Genomic DNA, 26652 nt, shown 5'->3' on the forward strand with positions numbered 1-26652 from the left:
GCAAGATCTCTTAGAGACCTGTGTAAAGTGAGCAGAGGTCACTATTTGTGTTTTTTCTGTTCTGAGATGCTCTGGTTCAAGCAGAGTGCTCCAAAAATGCCTACAGGACTGAGTTGTGCAGATAAACCACGCAGAGGGAGTCTAATCTGTAGACTGGACTTATTAATGAGTAAGATAGCCTAAAGAATCTGAAAGAATTAAGATATAATATGCATTTTCATGGATCAGACTTGAGCACTTTTGAAGTTTCCCAAGCAATCAAGAGTAAAAATATACAAAGAATAATCAAATGTTTTCTAGTGATGCTGAATGTCCAGGAGCAATCACGACCTTCCACAAACATCTTGCGCATTCACAGTTCACACTGCTTTCAGCAAGTCTAAAAATCAAGTTTCTTATTGGGGAGTCCTAATATGGATTTAGATCCTTAAGTTTAATAGCCTTGCTATTAAATAATTAATAGCTCTGTTATTAAACTGCATCACAAAGGGCTAATGAATTTTGACAGAGAAAAAGAAGGGATTGGATAAATATCTTCAGTGATACTGAACTGCGTAGCAGTACCAAGATCTTGCTCACACTTGCTTATCACACAAGTGCTTAAAGAAAAGATTTTCTGGGATTCATGTTGGCGTTTCTTAGAATTCTCATCTGTTGTCCATGGTGATTTTACAAAGACAGTGGGTATATTTCTTCATAAGGTGGAGGTGACAAGTTATCACAGTCTTCCCCCAGTTCTTCTGGCTCATCAGAACTGTCCTCTGACCTGAAAAGAGGAAGAGGAGCAGATACAGAAAGAATTTACCAAACACAAAGCATACAAGCAACCTCAATGCTTCATCCTGATTGCCTTATCTGGATGAAGTACTTCCTGGCTTCTTGAGAAAATGCTATAAGATGAAGTTTTACTGAGATTCTGCTGTTTGCTCTGTTCTTTTTGTGAAGTATAAACGTGCCAGGAGGTGACCTTTGTCTTCATCCTGCCTATGCCTATCACCTATGTTGCTGAGGACAATGAGGCAGTCAGCAGTTTTTCAAACAGGCTTTGATAAAAAAACCATAAGTGACTTGTGTTCCAGGAAGGATATAATTCTGAGTAATTCCTGTAATTAGAATATTTTTCCTTAGAGGAAAGAACTATATAAACTTATTTTGTGTACAGTTTAAGAAGTTTCATACTGATGTGTAATATCAGTGATCTGGTTTATGCCTCAAATCTAGTAAAAGACTAAGAGTTGGAAGGTTTCTACAGTAGGAGGGGAGCATGTTATGACCAGGTATATTCAGGAGGGAGAGCATGTGGTACCAGACTGATTATTGCATTGTTGCAGAAATGCTCTTTGTGTGCTGACTCACGTGTTTGATTATGTTTGAGTGAAAGCCTCTGGCTGTACACACAATAACCAGAAGGTGGTAAGATAAGCATTAAAAAACCTGCACAGACAGGAGCTAGTATCTTCAAAAATAACAAGAGATTTATTAGAAAATTGAAAGGCATTTGTAAGAGAATTTAAAATAGCTAAAAATACTTTCAGGAAAAGCATGCCCACTTACTCTTTACTTGTGAAGATTTCCTAACAAAGACAAAAAAAATGTCTGAGGAAGGAAAATACCCTGGACTAGCTGTTGTTTCCTATGAAATCACATGTAGTACTTAAAATACTCAGAAGTCTGTGTCTAAACCCACTAAGGCATTTCAGAAGCTGTACCTGTGATTCCTGGTATTCTCTGCAGGATATGTGGTGTAGCTCTCATCTCCAGTAAAAGCCAGGTTATCCAGAGGGTAAGCAGGGCAGAAGTGAGGAGACCCTGGGGTGGGAATCAGAGAGGCACTGGAGGAAACAGCACTGCAGCAGTTGAGCACTGGGTGAAGGTAGCTGGGAGTCACAGGAATGCCTTCCTGGGATGGGTACGGTGGAGGGATATACTGTACCACTGTGGCACCATGAAAAGTTATAGGCTGGTTAATGCCGGTGAAGACAAAGGACTGCCCGCTTGCAGTCTGGTCGAGGTCTGACGTATTTTCCTCTCTTTCTTTACAGGACTTGCACGTAAGCATATTAAATTTACAAACAGCAATCAGAATAAAAGTCACTCCAACAGAAAGCAGAATAGGTCCCAGTAACTGAGTCCATTCCAGGTGAGTAATGCCATCGTATTTTATCCATCCCATCACGGTGAAAGTGATCCCCACCAGTCCCAAAAACACACCTGAAAAGAGCAGAGTAGCGCCAGCTTTATCCCCATCTGACACTAGGGCATCAGATCTATTTGGTTGACAAGGAGTGACAGAAAAGACATTCAAGGAATAATCTTCTACATTGTTGTTGTTTTGCTCCATTACTGAGTATAATGTATCTTCTGCCTCAAGAGAAAGGGGGCTTGTAAGGGACTTGGTAGAGCATTTAAAGTCGAAGGTTCAGGTTAGTTATACAAGAACTTTGTGTGTGTATGGTTAACAGAGTCCATCATGTGAAAGAATAAACTTTGCTTAGGAGAATAAAGGTCTGGGAAGTGAAGCCTGAAGCCATTGCTAAATATTTCTTGAATTACCACCACCACTTCCAAAATGGTTTCACCCTTGAACGGCTGCTTATCTCTTTGTTTATCCTCTTCTTTAATTTAGCACCTGTGATACTTACTATGCCCACACTGGATGGGAGAAAAAGGAAGCTGGAACTATTGCAGCTTTTCCTAGGCCCCAGCTAGTTGATGCATCCAACATATGGACAGCATCTGTTTAGTCAACAGCAGTGTGAAAATTCTGTCTCTCCACTTCCAGCTCCATTTTCTGCAGGAGAAGGCATGGCCACTGCCAGGAATGCTTTGCTGTGCTCTGAAGCATGACATTTATAGCTGTGCCTGGACCTCTCTTGCAGCTGGTTTTGCACGGTTTAAAAAAATATCAAAGTAGGCTTTCTGATATTTTGCTGGGGCAACCACTGGGTGGGTGGGAGGGTACGCAGCAACAGGATGGTGAGCGCTAAAAAACCTGAAGAGCTGCTGGTTATGGGAGAAATGTTACTGTAAGCCAACCAAAGCTTTCCAGCTGCTTGAAGGTAGCATAACTGCCCTGTAATTTCCCCTTAATTGTGGACATTTTTTGTTGTGGGATCTCCATCCCTTCCTCAGATTTTACACAGAGTAATGCCTATCACTGCAAGAATAGGAAAGCATCTCCTGTAATGCTAAACTTGGTAGAGCAAGGGATCTTATCCTGTACTCAGAAGTACCTAGAATACTTTTTTCACGTCACAATGAATTGTTCTGCTGAATTTATGTCCCATATATTAAGCAGGAAGATTAACTGAATTGTGTGATTTTTTGTTTCCTAAGAGTTTCAGAACAAAGTAATTGCTCTTGGAGGGTTATGGTAGAACGTCTTTGTATAATTCCTTAAGGAAGAAAATCTCCAGCAACTTGATCTGTTTGACTAGCATGGCACAGGACTATACACAGGACATTGGTTACTACTCAGGCAGTATAAGCCATAATGTTATTTCCTGCTAGCAGGAGCTCTGGGGAAGCAAGCTTATCCTGAGATTTTTAAGATAAAAATAGCTCTAGAACTAGAAAACTGAGCTTTCAGACTTCAAAGTCAGTTACGGCGCCTTTAGTCTAGTGTGCGTTCTTATCACAGAGTGTGATAAGCTGTCTTCTGAAAGGGGCTGCCCACCAAATTTGGCACCTTCAGAACTGATGCTGAATGCAATTAAGGTATGTCTTTCTCATTTGATAGCAGATAGACCTTGTGTGGTCTGGATTAGGTCTAACACCTTTTACTGCTGGATTCCTTTAAAAAAACATCTGTGGAGTTTCCAAAGTCAGTATTATGTCTCTTCCATCATCCAGGGTGCCAGCAAATTTTTTGACAAATACACTCAAGATCAGCCTTTCCCACAGCACCAAGTCTAGTCAGGATTCCATGCACCTCTTATAGTGCAAAGAGTTCAGGCTTGCAGTGCAGTGGTTTCATATGATAACTAAATTAGAAAGTGCTGAAATACTAGACAATCTGTCTTTGTATTGGTAATTATAGCCAAAATTTACGTAATCTTTAACCTTATGTTTGTTAAACTTAATGGAATGAACCTCTATTACTGCTCTTTGAAAATCAGGTTTTTCCAGACCATGAGTCATTCTTACCACTGCTGAATCTTGCAGGTTTTCCAACATCCTTTTAAAAGCAGCACTGTATTATAATGGCTCTCTTACTAACAGAACATACAGATGTATTGTCACCTTTCTCCTCTCATTCATTCAAGAACTCTGCAACTGTTATTTGCAATGGATTGTGCTGAAGAACTTCCTCAATCCTATGCAGTGGTCCTTAGATTCTGTTTGGAATCAGAATTTTCCAGGTGGGGTGTTGCATCATCCCATGGCTCTCTCTTTGCCTCTGGTCTAGAACATGACTTCATGATTGTTGAGCAAATGCACAGCAGAGCTGGAGAATACAGGTTTCTTTTTTATTTCTTTCCCAGGCTACTTGCCACTGGAACTTTGAAAATAGGATGGAAAACACTTTCCATTTGGTGCAGTAGAATCCACTCCGAGATTAGCTCAGCTGCTTAGAGCATGGTGCTAATAACACCAAGGCTGTGCATTTGATTCCTGTATGGGCCATTCAGTTAAAAATTGGACTCAGTAATCCTTGTGGGTCCCTTCCAATTCAGAATATTCTGTGAAACTTCTGTGAAACTTACATTAAAATTACTTTCTCTGTAAACTGCCCTCTCTTTGTAAGACATAGTTTCCTCTAAGACTCACCACATTTCTGCAATTATTTCCCCAGACAGTGCTAATGCTGCATTCAGGCAGTTGTCAAGGTCTTAGATTGTTGGATCACACAGGTTTTTTTAAGGTCAGTACTTTTCTTTGCCAATAAGTGTGTGTTCTGGGAATTCACTTAAAGATGCTGATTTACTAAATGCATCCCTTTTTACCTTGAATAACTCTTAAGCAAAACAGTTTTGTGAAACCTAAGAAGAGGGAGGATTTTCAGAATAAGTGCTGTTTTCAGATCTCACTACAGTTTTGTTCTCATCTGCTTCAGATCTTACCCCTCAACACATGCACTGCTTTGCCTTCTGTTCTTCTACATAATTTTCATTCACCAATGCAGACTTCTCCTGCAGTGCTTGCTGCTGGAAGCAGGTGCTCTGCATGTCCTCAGTTCTCTAACCTGTTTCAAGAGCCACCCTAGTAAACACAGGCCCTCACTTAACCCTTTTCTTCTCTCCTTTACTTATTTTTACAGTTGTATACGTTATCAGCCTGTTGTAGTAAGGTTTTATTTTCTCATAGTCCTGTAATGTAGGGAGGGACTTAGTCAACATGCAAATGGAAGCCACAAAATGTAGTATTGCACACTGATTGGCTTAAAAATTAGTAGGTACAAATTATCACTCCATAATGAGACATTCAATTGTAGGGAGATTAAAGAGCCAATGACTTTACTTTCCCTTTTCCTAGGGAAAGGCAACTGCACACGGCATCTTTAGTGGAAAGTACAAATAATACATATAAGGGCAGTATATGAAGAACCACCATAAGTAGGCCTTGTACTCCAGGGCTTTGAACTACTGCTCTGCCAGCACCAAAGCAAAAACAAATTGAGAGGAGCAGGTTCAGCCAGCTGCCCACAACTATGTTTACCTGCAAGGTGGTTTTATAGGCTCCAGGGAAATCTTGTCGGCAGGCACACCAAATTGAAAGTATATTCATACTTACAATTTAGGTATATGCATGTATGATAGAGGGAGGAGCACTGATCTAGATGAAGTCTGGCACATTCACTGCGGAACTGTGGAGGGACTGGACCTAGAAGTCATGACTCTGAAGAGATAGGATGGAAAAGGGATAAATGGATACAGCAACACAAAGGGCATGGGTGGGGGGGTGCAATCCAGTGTCATTATCCTAAAAACATAGCAACATTGCAAAGATCTGTGCAATTTCAGTTTTTTAGATGAGTTAACTGTTCATTTTTTCAGTTGCTGGTGATTCAGGAAGAAAGACCCCTAGAGAAAAGGCATTCATTATATTTTTGTGAATCCTTCTCACATTCAAAGGATTGCAGTGCTGCAGTTAGAAGCGGAGCAATCTCAGTGCTGGCAGCAAGAGAGACCTTAACTTCACTCAGAAAGGATAAGCAACCCTTACCTCCCACTTTGCCTGTTTAAGTAAGTGTGAATCAGTAACCAACTTGATTTGCTTGCTAACATTTGTATGTCAAGCACTTCAGCTAACCTTAGGACAGAAAGAGGGTTATAGCACCATTAGTGTGACAGTAAAGTATGTCATTTCCGCAGTAAAAAAGCTATTCCATATTATTTTAAGCTACTTTTATAATTTTACAAGGAGTTGCTTCCTTTCTAACACAGACATTTCACTCCTACTTGCCACATCAAAAATTCCTCCTTCTAATGCTGTTCACCCAGTGGTAGCCTTCAGTGCTGAAGACAGATCTGCTTAGCCCCTTACTCAAATTTTCTGACCTTGCTGCAAGATTTCAACAACACGGTAGGCAAATACTGTTGCATTGGCAGTGTTAACTCCCTCAGTGCTGAGCAGTTTATGGAGATGCACCCAGCACATTCACTGAGTGTTCAAGTAATGATTCTTCAAGTCAAATGTAGAAGATGCTTATACAGCTACACACTGAACTATCTCCTAAGCATCTTCTCTAAATTATACAGAAGGAAATTCTGTTTTCAATCCTTGTTCTCACAGGTAATACCTAGCCTTCACAGGAAACTCAGGTCAGCCGCTTTCTAAACTGTGTTTTCTGTGAAGATGGCTTTTTTAGAAGTAAAGGGATCTACACTGAAGACTCTGCAGGACGATCAAAACACAATAACCTTGAAGAAAAACAAGAAGATAATGTTGTTCCTATAGAGGACTCAGCTGAGTCAACATATGCTACTTGATTTGTGTGGTCTCTTGGGTACATTTTGAGAGCAACTGACTCAGCAGGTTGCAAGCAGCAAAAAAGGTTAATACTTTTTCAGTTAGCAACCACATGCGACTGGTTTTGTTTTTTTTTTTAAATGGTGACATATTTTAAGATTTGTTTAAATACTTTTTTGATGTTAAGCCTTTTCAGAAAATAAGTGTTCCAGACAAAAGCATAAAGCCAACATGGGTCTTGGTTGCATGGTATCTTTCAGGTAAAAGGCTTCTGTCCTTGTTATAGAATAGCATGAGAAATCCAGAGAGAAACAGGCCCTTTTGACATGTGCAAGGCTTTGTAGGCACACATCATGCACAGCAGTGGCCATCACTGTTAAAACAGGTCAAACAAAAGCTAAAAAAAAGAATAATCAAAAGGATGGAAACCATAGCTTGTATTGCAGATGGCACACAAGGAGCAGCATCCTTGAAAAACTCACTAGGTAAAAAACATTTGAGAGAAAAGAGGATAATATGCCTTCTGGCTTTTGTGGATTCCCTTTCTTCATGCAGACATTTCCCACGGCCGAGTCATGCCAGTTTAATCAGCTCCCACATACAAAATCCCTCTTTGTGCTGTGTTTGCTCATTACGTTGCATGCATAAGCCCCTCAGCTCTATTGCTGGCTAAATATACCTCTTGTTGGCTGGTTTGTTTTTGTGTGGCTGCGCAAAGAGCTGCTCTAGCATGACTGAGGGAACAACACAGAGTTGGAAATGGCAAATGCAGGAGCTCCTGAACATCTCTCTAAAGCACTCAGCAGGTGAGAGGCATGTTCATAGGAGGATGACACAAGCTAACCGCCTTTCCCTAGGCACAGGAGAGAATTTGAATGCTTAATTCATAGTTTGGCATTCTGTTACAGCCAGATTCAGCAAGGCAGAATACAAGCTGAGGTATAGGTGAGGTCCCAAAGCACATACATGTTCAGAGACTCAGCTGAACAATACAGAGATCACTGCTGCAAGACGTTTTAATGGTGGCAAGTTCACCATGCTGAACCAAGCCCAAAGATTAGCTGTGCCACTTCTTTTTCTGGGGACAGAATCATGTCTGTTTTTCTCAAATAGGGCTCAGAGCAAGCTGTAAAGTGTCAAACATTACCTACCAGAAGCAAATCCTTCTGTTCAGGAAGAGATGCAAACAACCACAAAACAGAACTAGAGCAGTGGGATGGAGGACCTAAGAGGGTTGTATTTCCGAAGAATCTGTCAAGTACTGTGTCGGTTAAAAACATTTGTTGCATGTGTTTCCATGAAACTGCCTCTCCTGCATATACTGATAAGTAATGTCTGCACCTGGAAGATACCACTGCTTTGTGGCACTCAATTTCACAGAATAAGCACTCCTTGTATAAACCATGAATGATGATATAAAACTGCAGTATAATCCCCCTGAAATCAGTCACTACTGCAGTTAAACTGTTAGCCTATTAACTATCCTCAGGGTTGCCTTAGGGCTCTTAACTGTAGCTAAAACTGATTTCCATAGGGATTATACTTACATAAGGACCAGAGACACTCTAAATAAAACTATGGAATGCTTGTTACCAGGCAGAACAAAATGTAACCATTTAAGTTTTTCACAGCATATCTGGTACTGAGCTTAAACATCCTTATTTGTGAATGGTCTCAGAATACTTACAAAGTCAGTAACTTTGCAAACCACTATTTTCCACAAAAGTCATGTAAAAATAGAAATGAAAACACTTTCTAATTATTTCTCTTTTTTTGAAGCTCCAAACAGATTTAATTAAAATAATCAAAAAAGTTGGTCTCTACGTAACATTTTCATTATAAAAAGAACAATTAAAATTAGAAACTGAAGCTGTAACAGAGTAAGATGAGCATTTAACATTCCTGCAGTGAACTCCCTTCAGACTACTTTAGCAGAAGTCCAGCATTATCTATTATTTCTTGAAAGCCAAATTCATTGTTATTCCTGATGAAAAATTAGACACAGTCAACATTATTGCTTTTATTACAAAATGTAAATAAATTCAAAAATTGTAAATCTCTGTACAATTTAATTTAAAAATTAAGTCAACTGACAGTCTTCTATGAGCTGATGTCAGATGTGGCTAAGGAAATAGATGAAAAAGATGAGGAAGAAGATGGTGAATGTTCATTATTTGTTATTGATGCTTTTTCTTCATATTTTGGAGGTGATTCAGAGCAGAGGTATAGCATTGGTAAAATATCTGAAGGTGAGCTGCTTCCAGAAATTGTACATATGGTTTCATAGTCTCTAACAGCAACCATTCTTTCATCATCTGCAAGCTGTGCTCTATAAAACACAAAACTGTGTATTAGCATAATTCATTTATCTACAGTGAGTGAAATTCCACTTGACTTACATAAACATACATGTATGCAGACACTTCCTAAAAATCCCTGAAGCAAAGAACTTGCACAAGCATTAGGAGTTGATTCTGTGGGCTACGTCATGACTCATATGAAAATTCTATTATTTCAGAGGGGAAGGGCAAAACAAGCTCCCTTCTAACCTCTCAAATTACCAGTCACAGCCTGGCTTATGGGTATTAGCTTCTTTTGGCAGTGCTATCTCACAGTCTTACTAAATCTTCTGATCCTTAGCTCCTAATGTATCTTCCCTTTTGTAGTATATCACATACACACTGTCCCCTTCCCTTATGAACGATGGTTACTAGACTTAAAACTGCAACACAAAAATCACAATCCTTAGCCATTTGAGATCTTGCATGAAAGGCCATCTGAAACTTTTACTAGGCATTCCAGCAATCCATGACAGACACAAGGAGTCACATTCCTGCTCCGAGTTGGAGAAACAGAAGCAACTCGATGTGACCAGATCACAACATTCCCAGTGACATTCAACACGCGCAGCTAGATATTCACTGTCCTTTTCTGACCAATACAACTGAATCCAAGCTAATTGAACCCAGGTTGTTCTGATACCCTGCTCATCTTGCCCTCAGCACATTGCTTCAGCTGCTTTCCAAGGAAAGAGAACTACTCTCTCCTCATGACTTGCTCCCAGATCTGACTCGCCTTTGTGCATACATCTGTACCAAAACTGAGTGAGGAGCAGGAACACAGAGCATAGTCACCTCTATGACATCTTCAGTGCTGTGACTGATCGGCGAGCGTGTGTGTATGAAGAGAAATACTAAAAGACAAATGCTGAGCTGCTATGTAACAGACTGCAGGAATAAAAAAAAAAAAAAATATTCTGGGATCAGACCATGACTCAGCTTACTACAAGCCCTCTCTTCCCACACAGCCTTCACCATAGCACTTGCTGACAGAACACCGAGCAATGGACTGAAGAGACAGATCACCTTTGCCTAATAGCCATCCACATATGAAATATTATTTCCTTCCATTTTTGGAATCTTCAACCATGGCGCTATGTTACGAGCAATGAGGCCATTGCTTCTCTTCTACTAAAGTGCTTGGAAGCAATTTGCACTATTTAAGATGCATCATCTGCCAGCAAGTGCTGAGCCTTGACAGAGCAGGACTGAGTGAAAAACCCAGAGGTGGTATCAACTCAGAGGGTCTCTGTGAGGACACTGGGGAACATGGAAGCTAGAGCACCTCTAGTCACAGAACACCAAAGCAGGAGGTCAGAGATTCTGGGTTTCTGTATCCAAGGTTGAGGTGTTTTACCCACTCCACTAGACACTGTCTCAACAAACTGCCTCTTTGTGTATATATGCTCACAAGTCCAGACAGGCAATCAGCAATGCTGATGGGATCACAAAAAGTTCAGAGCACAAAACCTGAATATTTCTGTGTTGAGAGAGTTGATCCAGCCGGAGAGGATTTTGTAGGAGAACTGATGAAGGAAACAGGGGTTAACTGGTATGTCAGCGCTCTCTGCTGCTCTGTGCACCAGCAGGGAGGGCTCACAAAAAGTCTGAGGAACTAGATTTTTTGCCATTCTCCCACTACCCTCTGTTTGATCTTTTTCAGTGCAGGATGCACTCTCAGTTCTTTCACACCCTTTGATAATCCCTTTCCAAGCAACACTGCAGAAAAGGACCTGTGGGTCCTGGTCAGCAGTGCCCTGGCAGCCAGGAGGGCCAACCGTGTCCAGGGGAGCATCAGTCAAAGCATCACCAGCTGATCGAGGGAGGGGATTGTCCCACTCTGCTCTGCACTGGGGCAGCCTCAACTTGAATATTGTTTTGGGCACCTCAATATAAGAAAGATACTGAGCTCTTAGTGTTCAAAGGAGGGCAACAAAGGTGGTGAAGGGCCTTGAAAGGAAGCTGTATAAGGAGTGGCTGAGGTCACTTGGTCTGTTCAGCCTGGAGGAGACTGAGGGGAGACCTCATGGCAGTCTGTAACTTCCTTGTAAGGGGAAGAGGAGGGGGAGACATTGATCTCTTCTCTGTGGTGACCAGTGACAGGACCAGAGTGAATGGCATGAAGCTATGTCAGGGGAGGTTTAGGCTGAGTATCAGGAAAAGGTTTTCACCTAGAGGGTGATTGGGGACTGGAAGAGGCTCACCAGGGAAGCGGTCACAGCACCAAGCATGTCTGAGTTCAAGAACCATTTGGACAACACTCTCAGACACATGATTTCATTTTTGAGGCTGTCCTGTGCAGGGACATGAGCTGGACTCGATCCCTGTGGGTCCCTTCCAACTCAGGATATGCCATGATGCTATGAATCTTGCACATTTTACCAAGCACATGGCAGGCAGCCCACACCTGAACTCAGAGCCTGAAATTGCAGGATAGAGAGGACTTGTGGCTCTCAGTTTTCTGCACTGTACTTTTTCAGATAGGTGGTACAAAAGTCACTCTGCTAGCTGCTTGAAACTCTACAGCAGGGCCACACTCAGGACAAGTAACTTCCTCACACACATCCATTTGCTTTCTAACACACATCAGTGTACATGTCAGAACGGAGCACATGCTGGAGCTCTAGCACAGACAGACTCAGTGTGGTGCCTAACTCCAGCAGTAGCAGCAGCTGGTATGAAGCATCATCAGCTGTGGACACCTTCACCTTGCCCAATAAGAACAGTTATGTCATGTAAATTTTCTTTTTCAGCAGCAGAAGCTTACTGGCTCTCCTGTTGCTCTGGGTGTCCTTTGATTGCATTAGTGTAACTCCAAGAGCTGATATATTTCATTTGCAACCTGACAACAGGTAAAAAACTTCTATACTGAACAAAATATAATGTTTCTTCACACAACAATTCACACTTGGTCATAAGAGCCACTGTCCTCTGTAAAGCACTTCTATCAATTCTGACATCTGACATCTCATCCCTACAACTACCCTTGTTATCCTCAATTGGCAGGTAGGCACGAAGTGATCAACAGCCTCTCTTCAGCATAGTATAAAAAGAACCCTCTCTACGGCAATTTAAGTGGAAAAGCAGAAAACTGAATGAACTGTGTGTATAGCTAGGCCTTAACAGCCATTGCAACCCTCAGCACAAGTTATCAACCTCAAGCTGGACAACCTCAGCCCATGGAAACCAAACACTGGAGTATGTCCCTTTCCTAGGTGGTACGTATATGCTCGTTTTTTTTGTTTGGGGACCAGTCCCTCTGTGCAATAGTGTTACACTAATGGCAAGAAGGAGTGGGCAAGGTTTTTGATGGAGGTGTTTATTCTATCTTGAAAAAGAAGAAAGTGATTTTGACAAAAGGCGAGTCTGGGTTGTGGTAACAGAAAGAGAAGGAGGCGTTTGCTGTCTCCAGCATTGATGGGGAGAGTGAGTTTGGAGGAGGGCACTATAAAACAGGACAGTACAATGAGCTTGTTGAGGGTGATAGACTAGAGAACTGAGTCCATCACACAGCGAAGCTGAACCTCAACAATCCACCAGGTACACTTCAAAAGGATTGCTAAAAAAAACAGACATGTCTGCAAAAAGTGTGGTAACAAGAAAAAGCACCACTGCTAACACAAGCATCCCCTTCCTATGGCATTTAGGTCTTCAAGCAGGGAAAGGATTTGTGCTTGCTTGCTTCGAAAGGAAGATAGCTCTAGAATTCTGAAGTACCAATGACATCAGGCACACAGTTGGTATAGCTGGTCATGGAACACATTGCCTCATGTTGAGTAGAAAAATCTGGAGTACAATGGAAAGCTCTTAAAACAGCAGTCCATCAACTACTATGATTGGATACAGCCAGGCAGGCTGGGGCTCTTAGAATAACAGAATTGTTAAGGTTGGAAAAGATCTTCAAGACCATCAAGTCCAACTGACAACTTAGCACAATCACCATTAAATCATGTCCTCACTATTAAACCATATCTACAGGATTTTCCAACACTTCCAAGGATGGTCAACTTTACTGAGCAGTCTGTTCCAATGTTTTACAAGCCTTTCTGTGGAAAAAAAGTTTCCTAACATACAGCAAAGATAAACCTACCCTAGCACAACCTTATGTCATCTACTCTTGTCCAGTCACTTGTTACTTGGCAGAGGAGGCTGACCTCCACCTTGTAAAAACCTCCTTTCAGGTAGTTGCGAGAACAGTAAGGTCTCCCTCAAGCCTCTTTTTCTCCAGACTGAAAAACTCCCATTCCCTCAGTCTCTCCCCAGAGGATTTGTGCTTCAGACCCTTCATGAACTTTTGTGTCCTTCTCTCATCTCCCTTGAGCCTCTTTTTCTCTAGACTGAAAAACTCCCATTCCCTCAGTCTCTCCCCAGAGGATTTGTGCTTCAGACCCTTCATGAACTTTTGTGTCCTTCTCTCATCTCCCTTGAGCCTCTTTTTCTCTAGACTGAAAAACTCCCATCCCCTCAGGCGCTCCTCAGAGGATTTGGGCTTCAGACCCTTCACGAGCTTTTATGTCCTTCTCTCATCTCATCATGCTCTAGCACCTCAGTATCTTTCTTGTCATGAGGGGCCCAAAACTAAACCATGGAATCACAGAATGGTCTGGATTTGAAAGATCATCTAGTTCCAACCCCACAGTGCCATGGATAGGGATATCTTTCACTAGACCAGGTTGCTCAGAACTCCATCCAATCTTCCAGGGACAGGACATTCACAGCTTTTCTGGGCAACCTGTTCCAGTGCTTTACCACCCTCACAGTAAAGAATCTCTTCCTAATTCTAATCTAAACCTACTCTTTTAATTTGAAACCATTCCCCCTTGTCCTGCCAGTACATGCTCTTGCAAGAAGTCCCTCTCCATCTTACAGGCTCCCTTCAGATACTGGAAAGCTGCAATTAGGTCAATCTGAAGGTTTCTCTTTTCCAGGCTGAACAACCCCAAATTTCTCAGTGTTTCCTCAAAGGAGAGATATCCCGGACCTCTATAATAAACTTGGTGGCTTTCTCTATACTCGCTCCAACAGGTAAGTTGGTAGGTCGTAGTCCCTGAGCTGGTGGTAGCAGCATCTAAGCATATCAGCTATACAAAATGTATGCAAAGAATGGCTGCATAGGTAAGGCACATCATCTTGAGATGAAGCTGGCTTTGCCACTTCCCTTATCTGCTCTCCAGGGGTTCCTGCAATATCAAGGTATCCTTTGATCTGAACACACGGCCAGAATAGGAACAAGGCAGACCAGCATAGCAGGTCTCATTCCCCAAGGCAGTGAGATAAGGGACACAGGAGAATGGAACACACTGGCAGGTAAAGTGACTGTGGGTAGATGTCATGAAGGGATTGCTGCACTGGTTCTACAGAGGCTTCTAAAATATGGCAACATGGATATCATGCCGTTGAAGCACTGCTGTCAGAAGCATCTTTACTTGGATAACCTGTGGAAGAAATATACTCTAAGGGCCACTGATCTAAGACTTTGTTTTCACTTCAGACATTCTTTCCAATCACAAGAAACTGGTAAGAATTTAATCCTCGAAAAGGACACTCTGCAGTTTGTAATTCCTCCTGTATACTACAGTGTTTTAATGCCAATTCAAGTCATGTAGCTGAAGTAAGTTGAGTTATGCACTAGAAAACTGTCATGGCTAGTAGTTAATTCCCAGGGATTATATAAAATCATGGTCTTGGATACCTTGAGAAACAGCTTAGATTTCCAAAGACAGAGAAGAACACAGTCTTACCCATCAGTGAAGATAGAGTGGTATGGTGGAGGACTTTCATGTGTAGGCAAAACACTCGACATAAGACAATGTGCCACAGTTGGTGACATAGGGTCAGCAAAATAAGGAGGTGGTGGGGGTGGGAATACCATTACAACATCACCTAGAAGAAAAATCACCAATTACTACCTCTGAGAAAGTGAGCATCACGGGTTATTTTAACAGTATCCTAGAATTTGTACTCGCCTACCTTTTAAGATAAAGTGCAATGATCCCGCATAAAGAATTGTTATATTCTAGGCTGTTAGAGTAGGTCAGAAGTACATTAGAAATCAAAACCATTCAAAAATAAAGATGTAGCATATTCATAAATAAAAGATTTAATTTAGAAAACACAGCTGGGGAGGGGGACTATTGCATCTATCTAAGAGGCACAAACACTGTTGTCTGTCTTCAGAAACTGGAAATGCAAAGCACTCAGTTACTGTTGGCTCATTTTAAGGGTAGGCAAGGATTTAGTTTTCCTCAGATGTCTAAAATAGGTCAGCTAAGTTTCTGCACATCTACTGCAGTGCTATAATGAAAGAATTCAAGTCATTAATGGTTCTGATAACTGATTTTGTGCACCTTGACAGTTTCTCTACTGAATTACTTGCAGCTCAAGAAACAATAACCATGACCAGGACTATTGATACACAGTTCACTATTAAGTATACTATGCAGCATATCTGCCAATTGCAACTTGGGAATTAAAAAGTTTAACACTTTTTTTTTTTTTTTAAAGTTTGTATCAGTCAGTGAGCTGGCATAATTTCACATAACCATTCACAGCTGCCTGGCATCTTTTCTTCCTTTGTAATTTGTGTGCTGGGACAGCTCAGAGAGCATCAAAATTTTTGATTTGTGAGGTAGGCAGTGTTTTCTAACCAAGTCACCAATGTTTCAGAACAACACTGTAAATCAGACCTCAACTTTCAACCTTTCCATTTTACTTATCCTGATTGAAGCATAAAAGAAATTTTGCTTTCTTGCCTTAAAAGACAATCTGAATTCCTTCCTACTGCTTTATCCTGGTGGCTGGAAAACAGACTTCAAAGCCTCCTGTTTCCTAAGGGTAACCAGGTTACAGGTCTATACACAGGCTTGAATTTCATTACAGATTTCAAGTTCAATCAATCAGATGACAGTCAAGCAATGATTGACTTTTAATTAATCTATGAGTTTATCAGAATAATCAGAGAAATCAGAATTATCAGAGCAGCCTATGCATGCAGTGTATTCACTGGGCATTAAACCAGTGCTACATGCAGAGTATTATTCTCTGCTAACATACCACATTTGCTCAAAAACTGTGCAATTAACTGAGGCATCTTGCAATTATATCTCTGAAGGACAGAAGATATGCCCACAATTTAAAAAAAATACAATACATTGCTTATGAATCAGATTCTTCTGTTTAAGGGGTCAGAAGCTCAAGGCTAAAAGAAATCTTAAATGTAGTCACAAAATTCATTAGACCTGTGATCTGCAGTGTTAACTACATCCTTTGAGAAAGGAATTGGGATTGGACTCATTTGTGTCATGTTATGTTGCTTCCTTTACACAGTCAGACCTTCTTTTTTATGCCAAAGAAGGGTTTTCCTTTGTGAGAAGGGTAGCTGAACTGACCATACAGAAAACGTATGAGACAAAGCAACATTTTTCTGTTTTGACTGGCTTGACATGCCAGAACTGACATGCCTAGAGCTCAAACAAGTAATATTCAGAGATAAACAATTAGCGAGAAAAAATCCCTACTAACTCTCAAATATAAAGTTCCAGCATTTACCCACCTACTGTAACGTGAAAAGATTCAGGGCTCTGAGGATGTTCTTCACTTTCACAAGATTCATGGTTGAGATTTAAGTTTTGTTTCTTTTTAACATGAGCTATCACGAAGAAACACAACCCAGTGAGCACAATCAAAGGTCCCATGATTTGAAGTGACAGGAATCCACAGCCCTGGAGGTCCACATCAGAACTGCCGGTGTGGTTGAGTTGCATGGTATGCCAGCCAGGGCTGCAACCAGGAACCCAAATTCCCAGGATGCTAATTAGCATTCCACTAGTTAAAAACAAGAATCCAAATATGAGAAACTGGGCAAATTGACAGTTCCCATGGCAAAAGACAAGGCTGTACACCTGCTCATTTTGCAATTGTCTTTGTCTCATATACATCCTGGCCCTTGATCGTGCCAGTAAAACACAAACCAGTCCAGTTACAGCCAGCACTGGTCCAGCAGCCTTAAGGACCTCATTACAGTCACTGAAGGTTCCGGATGGGCATGACTGGAGAATAAAAACTGAAAGCAGGAATCCAGCGCACAGCAACACCGCTCCAAAAACAAAAAGGAAAAAAATAAGTTTCCCATGCTGTTCATTATTTCCGTCACCTCCTGGTGCAGGAACAGCCACTGGATACATTACAACAGAATCTCCTCAAGAGGATGAGTTGTTAGCATTAAATGTCAGCAAACTACAGTAGATCTGTGAACATGAAAATACACAAATCAAAAGAAAAAAACTCAGCAGAACTAGCTACATTGTATTTTCTACTTCCAAATTTGCCACACAGCCTTTGCTGCATATTCTCTTGTACTTTCTCTTTTGTAGTACCTTCACTATGGATTACAGGGCCTAATCAATTTTGCTGATGTTGAATGCCAATAAAGAGATCAAACTTGCTTTACAGTTATACTTAAATCAACTGTAATTGCTGTTGCACAGCTAAATGAATTGTTTCTTTAGAGAAACAGTCTTATGATTAAGGGGGCATTATTTTCAAAGGTTGAATATTTGGAACAAGTATAGGTTAGCTTTCCCCTTGAGGACAGAAAGCTACAGGAAATTTCTGTAGTAACCTGCAGGGAGTGACAGCTTTTGAGAGACAGTATCCTACTGCAAATAAGCAATGACTATTGGACTTTTTAAACAAGTAAACCTTCTAATACCATACCTTTTCAAAGCACATAAGTCTTGCTTCTCCTTCCACAGGCAGTAAAGTCCTTTCTGTTTCTCTTCTTAAATCAGCTTCCTGTCATATACAGTTGCAAAAGCAAGCATAGAGAAGATTTTTCATTCTGTCTGAAATGGCCAAAACTCCCACCAAACGCAAACCCCCTATATTCTAAATACTATGTACTTCAACTCTCACTGATTACATAGTTAGAGTTAGTAAGCATAGTGCTCCTACACTTAAACTTCCCCTACTTCTGAATCCTTTGACTGTGCTCCAAAAATCTTTAAAAAGAAATTAATAAAGGTGATTGATTCCCAGAAGGTTTGTGAGCCCACAGGAACCTAGATTCAAAAGTAAAATAAAAGAAAACAGAAAATAAGGTTGAGGTCAATAACAGCCCAGATGGTAGTACGGATAACAAATCTGCTGGATGTGGGTAAACTGCAGCTAGGAAAGCCTGACTGAAAGTTAGAAGAGAGTTCCATTCAGTGAGCTCTAGGAAAAAGAGTAAAAATTCTGCCATTACTAACAAGGAAGTTTGTGCTGCTCTGACACTGGCCTACAGGGCTCAGATGAACATCTGTACGTCACTCCATGGTGACTAGCAACCATGGAGATCTTGGCTACCATCCATCAAAAGCCAACCTGAAACACAGGGGAAGTTCAGACGACAGAAAGAACAAGTCTCACGGATAAACCATGAAAAAAGCCATTCCATACCAAGTGTAGGAAGTATCTAAGCATGCTCATGCTGCACTGTTTTACCACTGCCCTCTTCCCCTTACCAGTAGTCTACTGTGACAGAGAATTTCACCTGTGACTTAGATACATGAGGAAGGATATATATATAGGGACTGGTGGAGTTTGTCACAGATGGAAGCAGGGAATTGGCTTAGTTACTGCTGTTTATTAGTTAACCTTCAGCCTTTTCTCTACCAGCTTCCACTGCCCTGCTACTAATTCAGATGACTGGAAGCTAAAAGAAGTCAAATTAGATTGGATCCTCCTTACATATGCCTCACCAACAGTTATTCCACAAGGAAAACAAAGTATTATGAGATTTCTGGAAGCAAACTGTTGAACATGTGTCAGCCACGACATGCTCTGTGTCACTCCCCAGTAACTGCAGTGCCCCACTGGGATGAAAACAAAACACAACCATAAAACCCACTAGTCACTTAAATACATAATTATTTATCTGCAATGCAAGGCAATCTATTGAGTTACTACTTAGCCACTTGTAAGAGCAGAACCCAAATAAAGAATTGGCGGAGCAGACACATGAAGGATGAAGTTACGACAGGTTTTACTGCTGAACATCAAACAAGGTCCACCAACAGCACAGGAGAAGGCAGAGAACCTCATGCAAGTAAAAGGCACAGTAAGCACAAGACTTGACAGGTAAGGAAACACAGCAAGAAGGTCACTGCAGGAAGCATAAAAATCTCCTATCTGGCTATCTTGAATAGTCAAACTGAAGGACCTCCCCTTAATGTGTTCCATTACTGTGACCAGTTAATTTGTAAACTATGCCTGCAAAGTGTTTCTTCAGTGTTCTGAATTCTGTCTAGCGCTCTACCAAGATTGGTTTGAAAAACTGTTAACTGAGGTTCCCTCGGTAGAAGAGTCAGATTCACATCGAGAAAAAAAATGGTTATAAAGAGCACTAAAGATAGGACAGCTTGTCACAGAAAAAAAGAAATTAAAGAAATTCTGACTGATTTCAAATGGAAGACCCTTACCTCAGCACACTTTCATTACTGCATGAGCTACAGTCAGTCTGAAGGCTCTTCTTCTGAGCACAGAAAATGGACTGTGCTGGTCACTCTTCCTTCCTTGATTACAGTGGTCTTTCCTAAGTTAATAAAATAGTTTCTGATAGCAACATATGCTCCTTCCTGTCTAGAAATTTTCCCCATTCTCATAAATTATCTGAGGTGGCTGAGATTTACTGACTTACCAGCACATACATAAAGCTGCCGCCTCTGAAACACACACGCACAAGCAAACAAACAAATCTCAACAAAGCCCAGTTCCAGACACAACTGTCTTGAAATATTTTTCTGCTGAGGCACATTAACCATTATAACAACAACATACTATAATTAGACAGAACTCTAGATCCTTTCTTTGCAGTCCCCTCTAGGGAAGAAAACATGGACATAAGTACAATAAATTAGGACAAAAGAAAATAATGTGAAGTGGGGAAAAAAGTAAATTCAAATGTATAGCCCTTAAAAAGAAAAATCTAGAGACTTGTTCTCGTTACTCCAACACAGTGCCTGCTTCTCTTTCACCAATCTTGTTGTTCTGAGATTAAGTTAAAACACACATTACAAATTAGGCATGTGCATATTTTCTCAATTCTTTCAGGCCACAAAAGAAGGAACATTTAGAACAGTCTGTTGTGGTTTTCAAGACGAAAGTCACAGATTTTGTGCTGCAAAATCATTTACACTACCATGAAATTTAAACAGAAAACCCCATGCAAGATTGAGCTTTATTTCTTGTTTCAATAAGAAGTATCTTAACAAAGAAGTAAGCCTTACATTGACTGTGTGCTTGAAATATTTCCACTAGATTTGATATCTCCACAGGCATACTGACATAGGGGAATTTACCCAATGGGGAAAAGGGAATTGGAAACATAGCTTGTAAAGGAAGTTATAAGCTTCTGGTTATAAGCTTAACTTAAATGATTTTTTCTAAGTCAGGCCCATGCCAGGTATATGGAACAGGAAATAACATCACAACTTCTTGCCATTTCTGTATGTAACAGCTATATTACAACTTGCACGTTACAGACAACTTCAAGAATTTGAAAACACTTCTACTCAGTTCTTCTTGAGCCTTCAGAGACCAAGAGTCCTACAGTTCAAGATTTCCACTGCAAACACCAGGGCTATAAATTTACTTTCCTCTTACTTATATGAAATTTGATAGCCTCATACAGACATTATGAATTCAGGAACACAGAAGGGAAAAAAAAAAAAAAAAGCACTGGAAGAATTACAACACTGCTAACCCTCTGGTTTATGCTTCCCAGACTAGGCCTGGTTTTCCCTTTTTTTGCTTGCAAAAGCACACAAATACTTTCATGTAGAAGGATCAGATCTAGTCTGTATTGCTATTTCAAAAATCATAATACCCTGTCAGTTGTATATAATGGCCAGTCTCTTCGCGAACGAAGAACCGGGGAAGGTTTTTACACCTTCCAGCCTGCGCATTGGATTTTTTAGGTGAGACACAGTGTGCGCGGAACTGAGCCCACCCTTTAATCCTGAGGTTCATCTGCCGGGGCCAAGCACGCTTGGACGGTGGCAGCGAGGTCCTCAGGACGTAGATGGATTNTTGCCTTACAGGGCTAACGAGCTCCATCTGCCCGGGGAGTGTCCTAACCGGGAATCGAACCCAGATCTCAGCGTTGACAACGCTGCGGTTTAGCCACTGCACCACCAGGGACACTCCTGTCAGTTGTAGTACACAATGGAAATCTCAGTAGAAGTTTCAAGCCATCCTTTTCAAGGACTTCAAGTTTTCCACTTATTCCACAGTTTGAACTGCTATTGTGAAGTTGCCATCGTGTGATTATTTTCTGTTGTGTCTTACTTTATTTTTCTTCCCACGTTTCAAATTAAATCACAACTCCTTACAGGTCAAGCTACCTGTAAGGAAAAATCCTCTCAACTTCATTCAGTTTAACTTCCATGTCAAAACATGAATGGCTCCCTACTCCTTCTCACTCCCTATGTCTAATTTCCTTCTTTGTTCTCATCCGTCTCCGTACCTCCACCATTTTCTGTTCTTTACGCACACAGTTTCCCCCTGGACTGGACTCCTGACATTCAGCAGAGACACCCATCAATGAGTACAGCTGGTTAAACTAAATTGGAATGTGCAGCCTTCATTCCCACACTCCTCCCTCCTCATGGTGTTTTTAACCACTTATTTGAAGGGCGAAATGCCCAAAGGATGTACTTTCAGTTTTCTACTTTCAAGCAACATCAGGACTACATACTCCAACAAGTTCTGAGATGTCAAATACATCCAATTTGATCTCTTATGTATGTAATCTCTAATCAATGCTTGACAATGCTCCTATGTCACAGAATATACAACTCTGATATTCTAGAAGGAAGATTCCAAGATTTAGACACTGTGTGTAAAGATTTCTAAGGAGAGAAACGCTGGCCCAGAAACTCTGCCCATACGGGTTGACAAAATCATTGTTTCAGCTCACAGTATAGGAAGGGTAATGCTCTGCTACAATTTATGACCATAGCAGGTAGGGCAGGAATCAGTGTCTAGAGAAGTGCTGGAAAACAGCTGCAGTAGGAAGTTTCAGAAAGTGGGATCCTGCCAGTATCCAGACATATGTGCCCCAGGGATCCTTCTCACCACAAACCGGCACTGTCAGGGATTCTAATATGTGCTAGACAGAACTGCAAAGCTGCCAACTTGTGTCCCCTCCTTTTCAAGAAAAAAGCAGCTACAACAAAAGCTGATACACAAATGTTCCTCTCTCACTTCATCAGGGAAGAATACTGATGCCACAATTGGATGCCAGGACCCTGAACACAGTGAGGAGCTTACAAAACAAAGCTTGGTAACCTGTTGGTTGGATGCCATGCAGGCAACTAGGACAGCACCTAGATTCAAAAATTAGCCCATGCTTGTGGGTGGGATGCTTTTTGTGTGACACACTAGTGGCACACAAGAGCCATGGCAAAACATCTCCTATTTTCTGGAGTACCTGCAGGGAGACTGGGGAGAAGGTAGAAACAGTTAAAGCCAGAGCCGACATTTTTCCAGCAGGAAACACAAGACAGATCAATTCCGGGGAAGGTCTGTCCCACAGGGCTGATGTACATCATTGCAGCAAAAGGCACAAGACAAAGAGACTTACAGATCTTTGACACATAGGACAGACCATAGAGACCATCAGAGAGATGCAGGGCTCCAAAAGCTACTTGAAGCCATCCCATACCAGTTTCCTAAGGCTGGCCTGGGGCATTAAAACACAGACAACTTAATGGACAAGCAAGTAACCTCTACTCCATCTAGGAAAGGCAGCATTCCACGGCACACCCCTCCTTACCTATCAGTCCACCAGGCATGTCCTATTCTAAGTAAATCAGTGTTTTTAAGACGCACTAAGGTCTTCAACAGGATGGCATGTCCCGAAAGCTCCCGTGCATCATTCTGGAGCAAGGAATGAGGCAGTGCAGCCTGCCCACCTCCTCTCCGTGAGGGAGCAGCACCTGAGCCTCCTCACCTGGGCCCTCCCAGTCGTATGCCACCAGCAGCCACGAGAATACTGTGTGTCAGCAGAACAGCTGAAGAGGTCCCTTCAGAGACATTCCATCCTCTCACAGAGATGGCGTAAGGGTCATTGTGGAAGCAGCGTAGGGAGCCGTGGGCTCTCCAGGGAGAAGACTGGACACTTGCGCCCCGGATAATTCAGACGCCGGGTGGGGCAGGTCCGCTCCCACCCTGCAGGAGAGTGAAAACACGGGAATGGCGGCGGCTGGGAGACGTGGCACGATCCCGCTCGCATGCCGCGGCCTCTCACCGGGGGCACACGGAGGACGAGCCGGCCCGGCGCCCCCCGCCCCCCGCGCTGCGCCCTCACCCGGGACAGACCCTCCGCAACACGGCGGGACCGACTGTCCAAGCCCGCCCCGCCGGCACAGCTGCAGGGCCCCGCGGCCTCCCAGGCGGTGCGGGCAAATGCAGCCCGCGAAGGAGCCCCTCACCCGACCCTCCCTTACCTTCCCGCGTTGCGAAGGACGCGGCAGTGCAGCTGGCGCCGCTATTTAAGCACCTGCGGCCGGCAGCGCGGGGCAGGGCCGGGCTGGGCCGGGCCACCCCGGGGCAGCGGCGGCGCGGCAGCACCGCCTCAGCCGCTCCCAGAGCCCCGCCCGGCGGCGGCCCCGGCCGGCCCGCGGGGATGGCGGGATCGGCTGGGGGAGATGGCGAAGTCCGGCCGGCGGGCTGCCAGGCAGCCGCGGGGCGGTGCGGGTGTGTGCGCTGCCCGGCCACGGCATCGCCGGGGTGGTGGGCCGGAGCACGGGGGCAGGGGGCAGGGCAGGGTTGTGGCAGGCACCGCTGGAGTCTCGAGTACGTGGCCAAGGTCTAGTGTGCCCCTGAAATACTGGTGGCTTCGAGGTGAGGCAGGTGAGCGGCCCTCTGAGGGAGGTAGTGCCACGTCTCCCACTTCAGGAGCCCATCTTTTTGTCGTCACTTTAGACTTACCAATGTTTGCCTTACTTCCACACCCGTGGGAACTTGCTAGGCACTAAAGACAGGCCGAGCCTAGATATGACGTCTTTGTTTCACTGGAAATGGGAGAAGATTCCTTCGTGCTCGGTACAGGCAATGTGGAGGAAGAAGCTGGCTTTGGAAGTTGAGACAAGGAAGTTGTGACATGTAAGAAGCAGCTGTGTGAGAGGACAAGGAGCCAGGCAAGGAAAATCAGGATGGGTGTGCCGCTTGTAAGTGGTGTAGCAGTGGTAGGACACTGGGTGAATGACACTGGGACTAAATCTTGCCCAGCTGGTTAGTGGCAGCCTGGTAGCCAGTGGTGGGGGGGGAAACAGTTTGGGTTTATGCAAGTCAAAACAAGATGAGCTAGAACAGGGGTAGAGTGATGCCCAGAAAATAGATGTCAGGAGGAAAGGAGAGTGGATTAAAGTCTTGCTTGACAGGGAGATAGTTTGGCTACATGGTAAGATTGGAAGGAAGTAGTGTATGTAGGTTTTTGGAGGCAATCTGGATTTGGATAGAGAACTAAGGCAAAACTTGGAATTAAATTGATAATCAAGAAGCATATGAAAATATACATTGGGTATAGGAAAGAGCACGTAATGGAGTAGAAGACTTCATGCTTTCCAGAGCTATACGTTCCTGAGTGTTAGTGATCCTTTGTTGTCTCAACTGTTTTATGTCCCAACTCGGCTACCACTGACTGGAAGGTGACTTCAATTGTGAAACGCTTCCAGTACTGCTATGAAGGGTCTGATGGTAAGGAGAAACTGGGAAGTAACAATTCTTGTGTTCTGTAGTGAGGAAAATATTTCAATGAAGAAAAAAAGTCTGAAGAGAATGAAAGAAAATCAGCAGTGCTTGTTAGAAACACAAGATGAAGATTAATTGTTGCAAAGAGTGGGAGAGAATCAGAATGTAGAATCAGACTATTTTATGATTCCTGACAACAGTGACATATGGAAATTTACTTACTTTTATATGTCAGTTTCCTAATACCTGATTCTGGCACTGTTGTTTTTCCAACATAGACCTTAATAATTAATAAAAACTTCAGTATGAAGTACTTTGTCAGGCCAAACTTTCTTCAGTTGTCTCATACTATTAAACTGTCGCTGCTGTGATATATGTTCTGTCTCTTTTGCTGTTATATAAACAGTTTCTTCATTTTATGTAAATGCTTTTTGTACCAAATCTAACATGTCAAGAATTTCAATTTAAAAACAACAGCAAAACCAAACCAAACCAAACCCAAAAGGGGTCACTCTTAACAAAAGTGAACAAGCTTGTTGGCTAGCATCTACCTGAAAATGATTTCTCTCTCCAAAACTTGTCATCAGCCTTTCCCCTCCATCCACCACTTGGGTTTCTTGTAGTGTTAAGCTTATGAATTTGATCCCCATGATGAAAGAAGGGATTTCAGGAACATCATTCTTCATTTCTTGAGATTCTGACTCAGCCTGGTATGAGTTCTCAGTAGATTAAGTGGCTGTAGTCATAAGAGTGAAATCTTGAGCCATACCCGGTGATTTAGGATAGGAATTATTTTTAACTATATTTTTTAAAACTTTTACCACAGTAACTGTTTAAGTACAAATAATGAGTATTTTAATTCCAAAGTGTTAGTGGTAATATTTGGCAAAAATGGAACCAAATAATGTTTTGCAATACAGAAATATACTGAGAGAGTTGTTTATGTTAAGTCTGGACAGCATTGTATGACAGTAGTTTTTGGATGCTAGTGGTAGTAGAGAAAATTAAGTATTTTTGACTGGCATGGAATGCAATCCTACAGCTACAGAAAAGTGCAGTACATTCGTAGCTGGAGTATGATAGGGAATCCAGAAGTAAGAGAAAGCCATTGCTTTTGAAATTATTTCTGAGGTTATAGTCAGTAACACTTGTGAAGACACTGACCAGAAGAATAGCATTTGGGATGACGAGCAGAGAAATACAGTGGTTGATGATTTATTGACTGGAAATTAGCTGGGGCTATTCTCATGGAAGCCACTACTTAAGGCAATAGTCTGATGAAATATAAATGAAAAGTACTAACTTCTTATTCCTTTTTTTTTTTTTAATTGAGCAAACATGCTTATAAATGTCAAAGACAGTTGGCTTGAATCGTTTGACTAAAGATGATGGTCTCTACAAACGAGGGCACAAGTGCAGTAACTAAGATTAAATGCTGATCACTTCTAGATTAAAATTCCACTATACAGAAGAGATGTTAATCTGTTGTGAGCAATATGAGATGGGTCAATAAAACCACAGCTGTGAAATACTGGATGTGCATAGATTGTGCTTCAGTTCAAAACCTTAAGCATGATCTGCAGAACGTTTTCAGATGCTTGAAAACACAGCAAGAGAATCCAGGCTGTCCTAAAGTGTTCCGGTGAAAATGTAACTACTAAAGAAA

The 26652-nt window shown here is 42.1% G+C and overlaps 2 protein-coding genes and 1 long non-coding RNA gene across 3 annotated transcripts; all 3 read right to left on the minus strand.

The window, feature by feature from the left end:
• Nucleotides 1-406: 406 nt before the first annotated feature.
• Nucleotides 407-2417, minus strand: TMEM174 (transmembrane protein 174). Its single transcript, XM_027883375.1, has 2 exons — nucleotides 1710-2417; nucleotides 407-766 (listed from the first exon to the last, which is right to left on the minus strand). The coding sequence occupies exons 1-2, from the start codon at nucleotides 2339-2341 to the stop codon at nucleotides 670-672; spliced, it is 729 nt and encodes a 242-aa protein (XP_027739176.1). The 5' UTR covers nucleotides 2342-2417; the 3' UTR covers nucleotides 407-669.
• Nucleotides 2418-8907: 6490 nt separating this feature from the next.
• Nucleotides 8908-18053, minus strand: TMEM171 (transmembrane protein 171). Its single transcript, XM_027883388.1, has 4 exons — nucleotides 17967-18053; nucleotides 16804-17497; nucleotides 14993-15134; nucleotides 8908-9241 (listed from the first exon to the last, which is right to left on the minus strand). Exons 2-4 carry the CDS (start codon nucleotides 17432-17434, stop codon nucleotides 9013-9015), a joined length of 1002 nt encoding a protein of 333 aa, XP_027739189.1. The 5' UTR covers nucleotides 17435-17497; nucleotides 17967-18053; the 3' UTR covers nucleotides 8908-9012.
• A 502-nt stretch (nucleotides 18054-18555) lies between these two features.
• On the minus strand, nucleotides 18556-23831 carry LOC114057307. Its single transcript, XR_003571183.1, has 3 exons — nucleotides 23741-23831; nucleotides 23245-23462; nucleotides 18556-18614 (listed from the first exon to the last, which is right to left on the minus strand). It is a non-coding gene; the product is annotated as an uncharacterized LOC114057307 (long non-coding RNA).
• Nucleotides 23832-26652: the final 2821 nt, after the last annotated feature.

Source organism: Empidonax traillii, unplaced genomic scaffold (genome assembly GCF_003031625.1).
Source record: "Empidonax traillii isolate 1590-97213 ecotype Southwest subspecies unplaced genomic scaffold, ASM303162v1 scaffold8:size5222938, whole genome shotgun sequence".
NCBI classification, from domain to species: domain Eukaryota; kingdom Metazoa; phylum Chordata; class Aves; order Passeriformes; family Tyrannidae; genus Empidonax; species Empidonax traillii.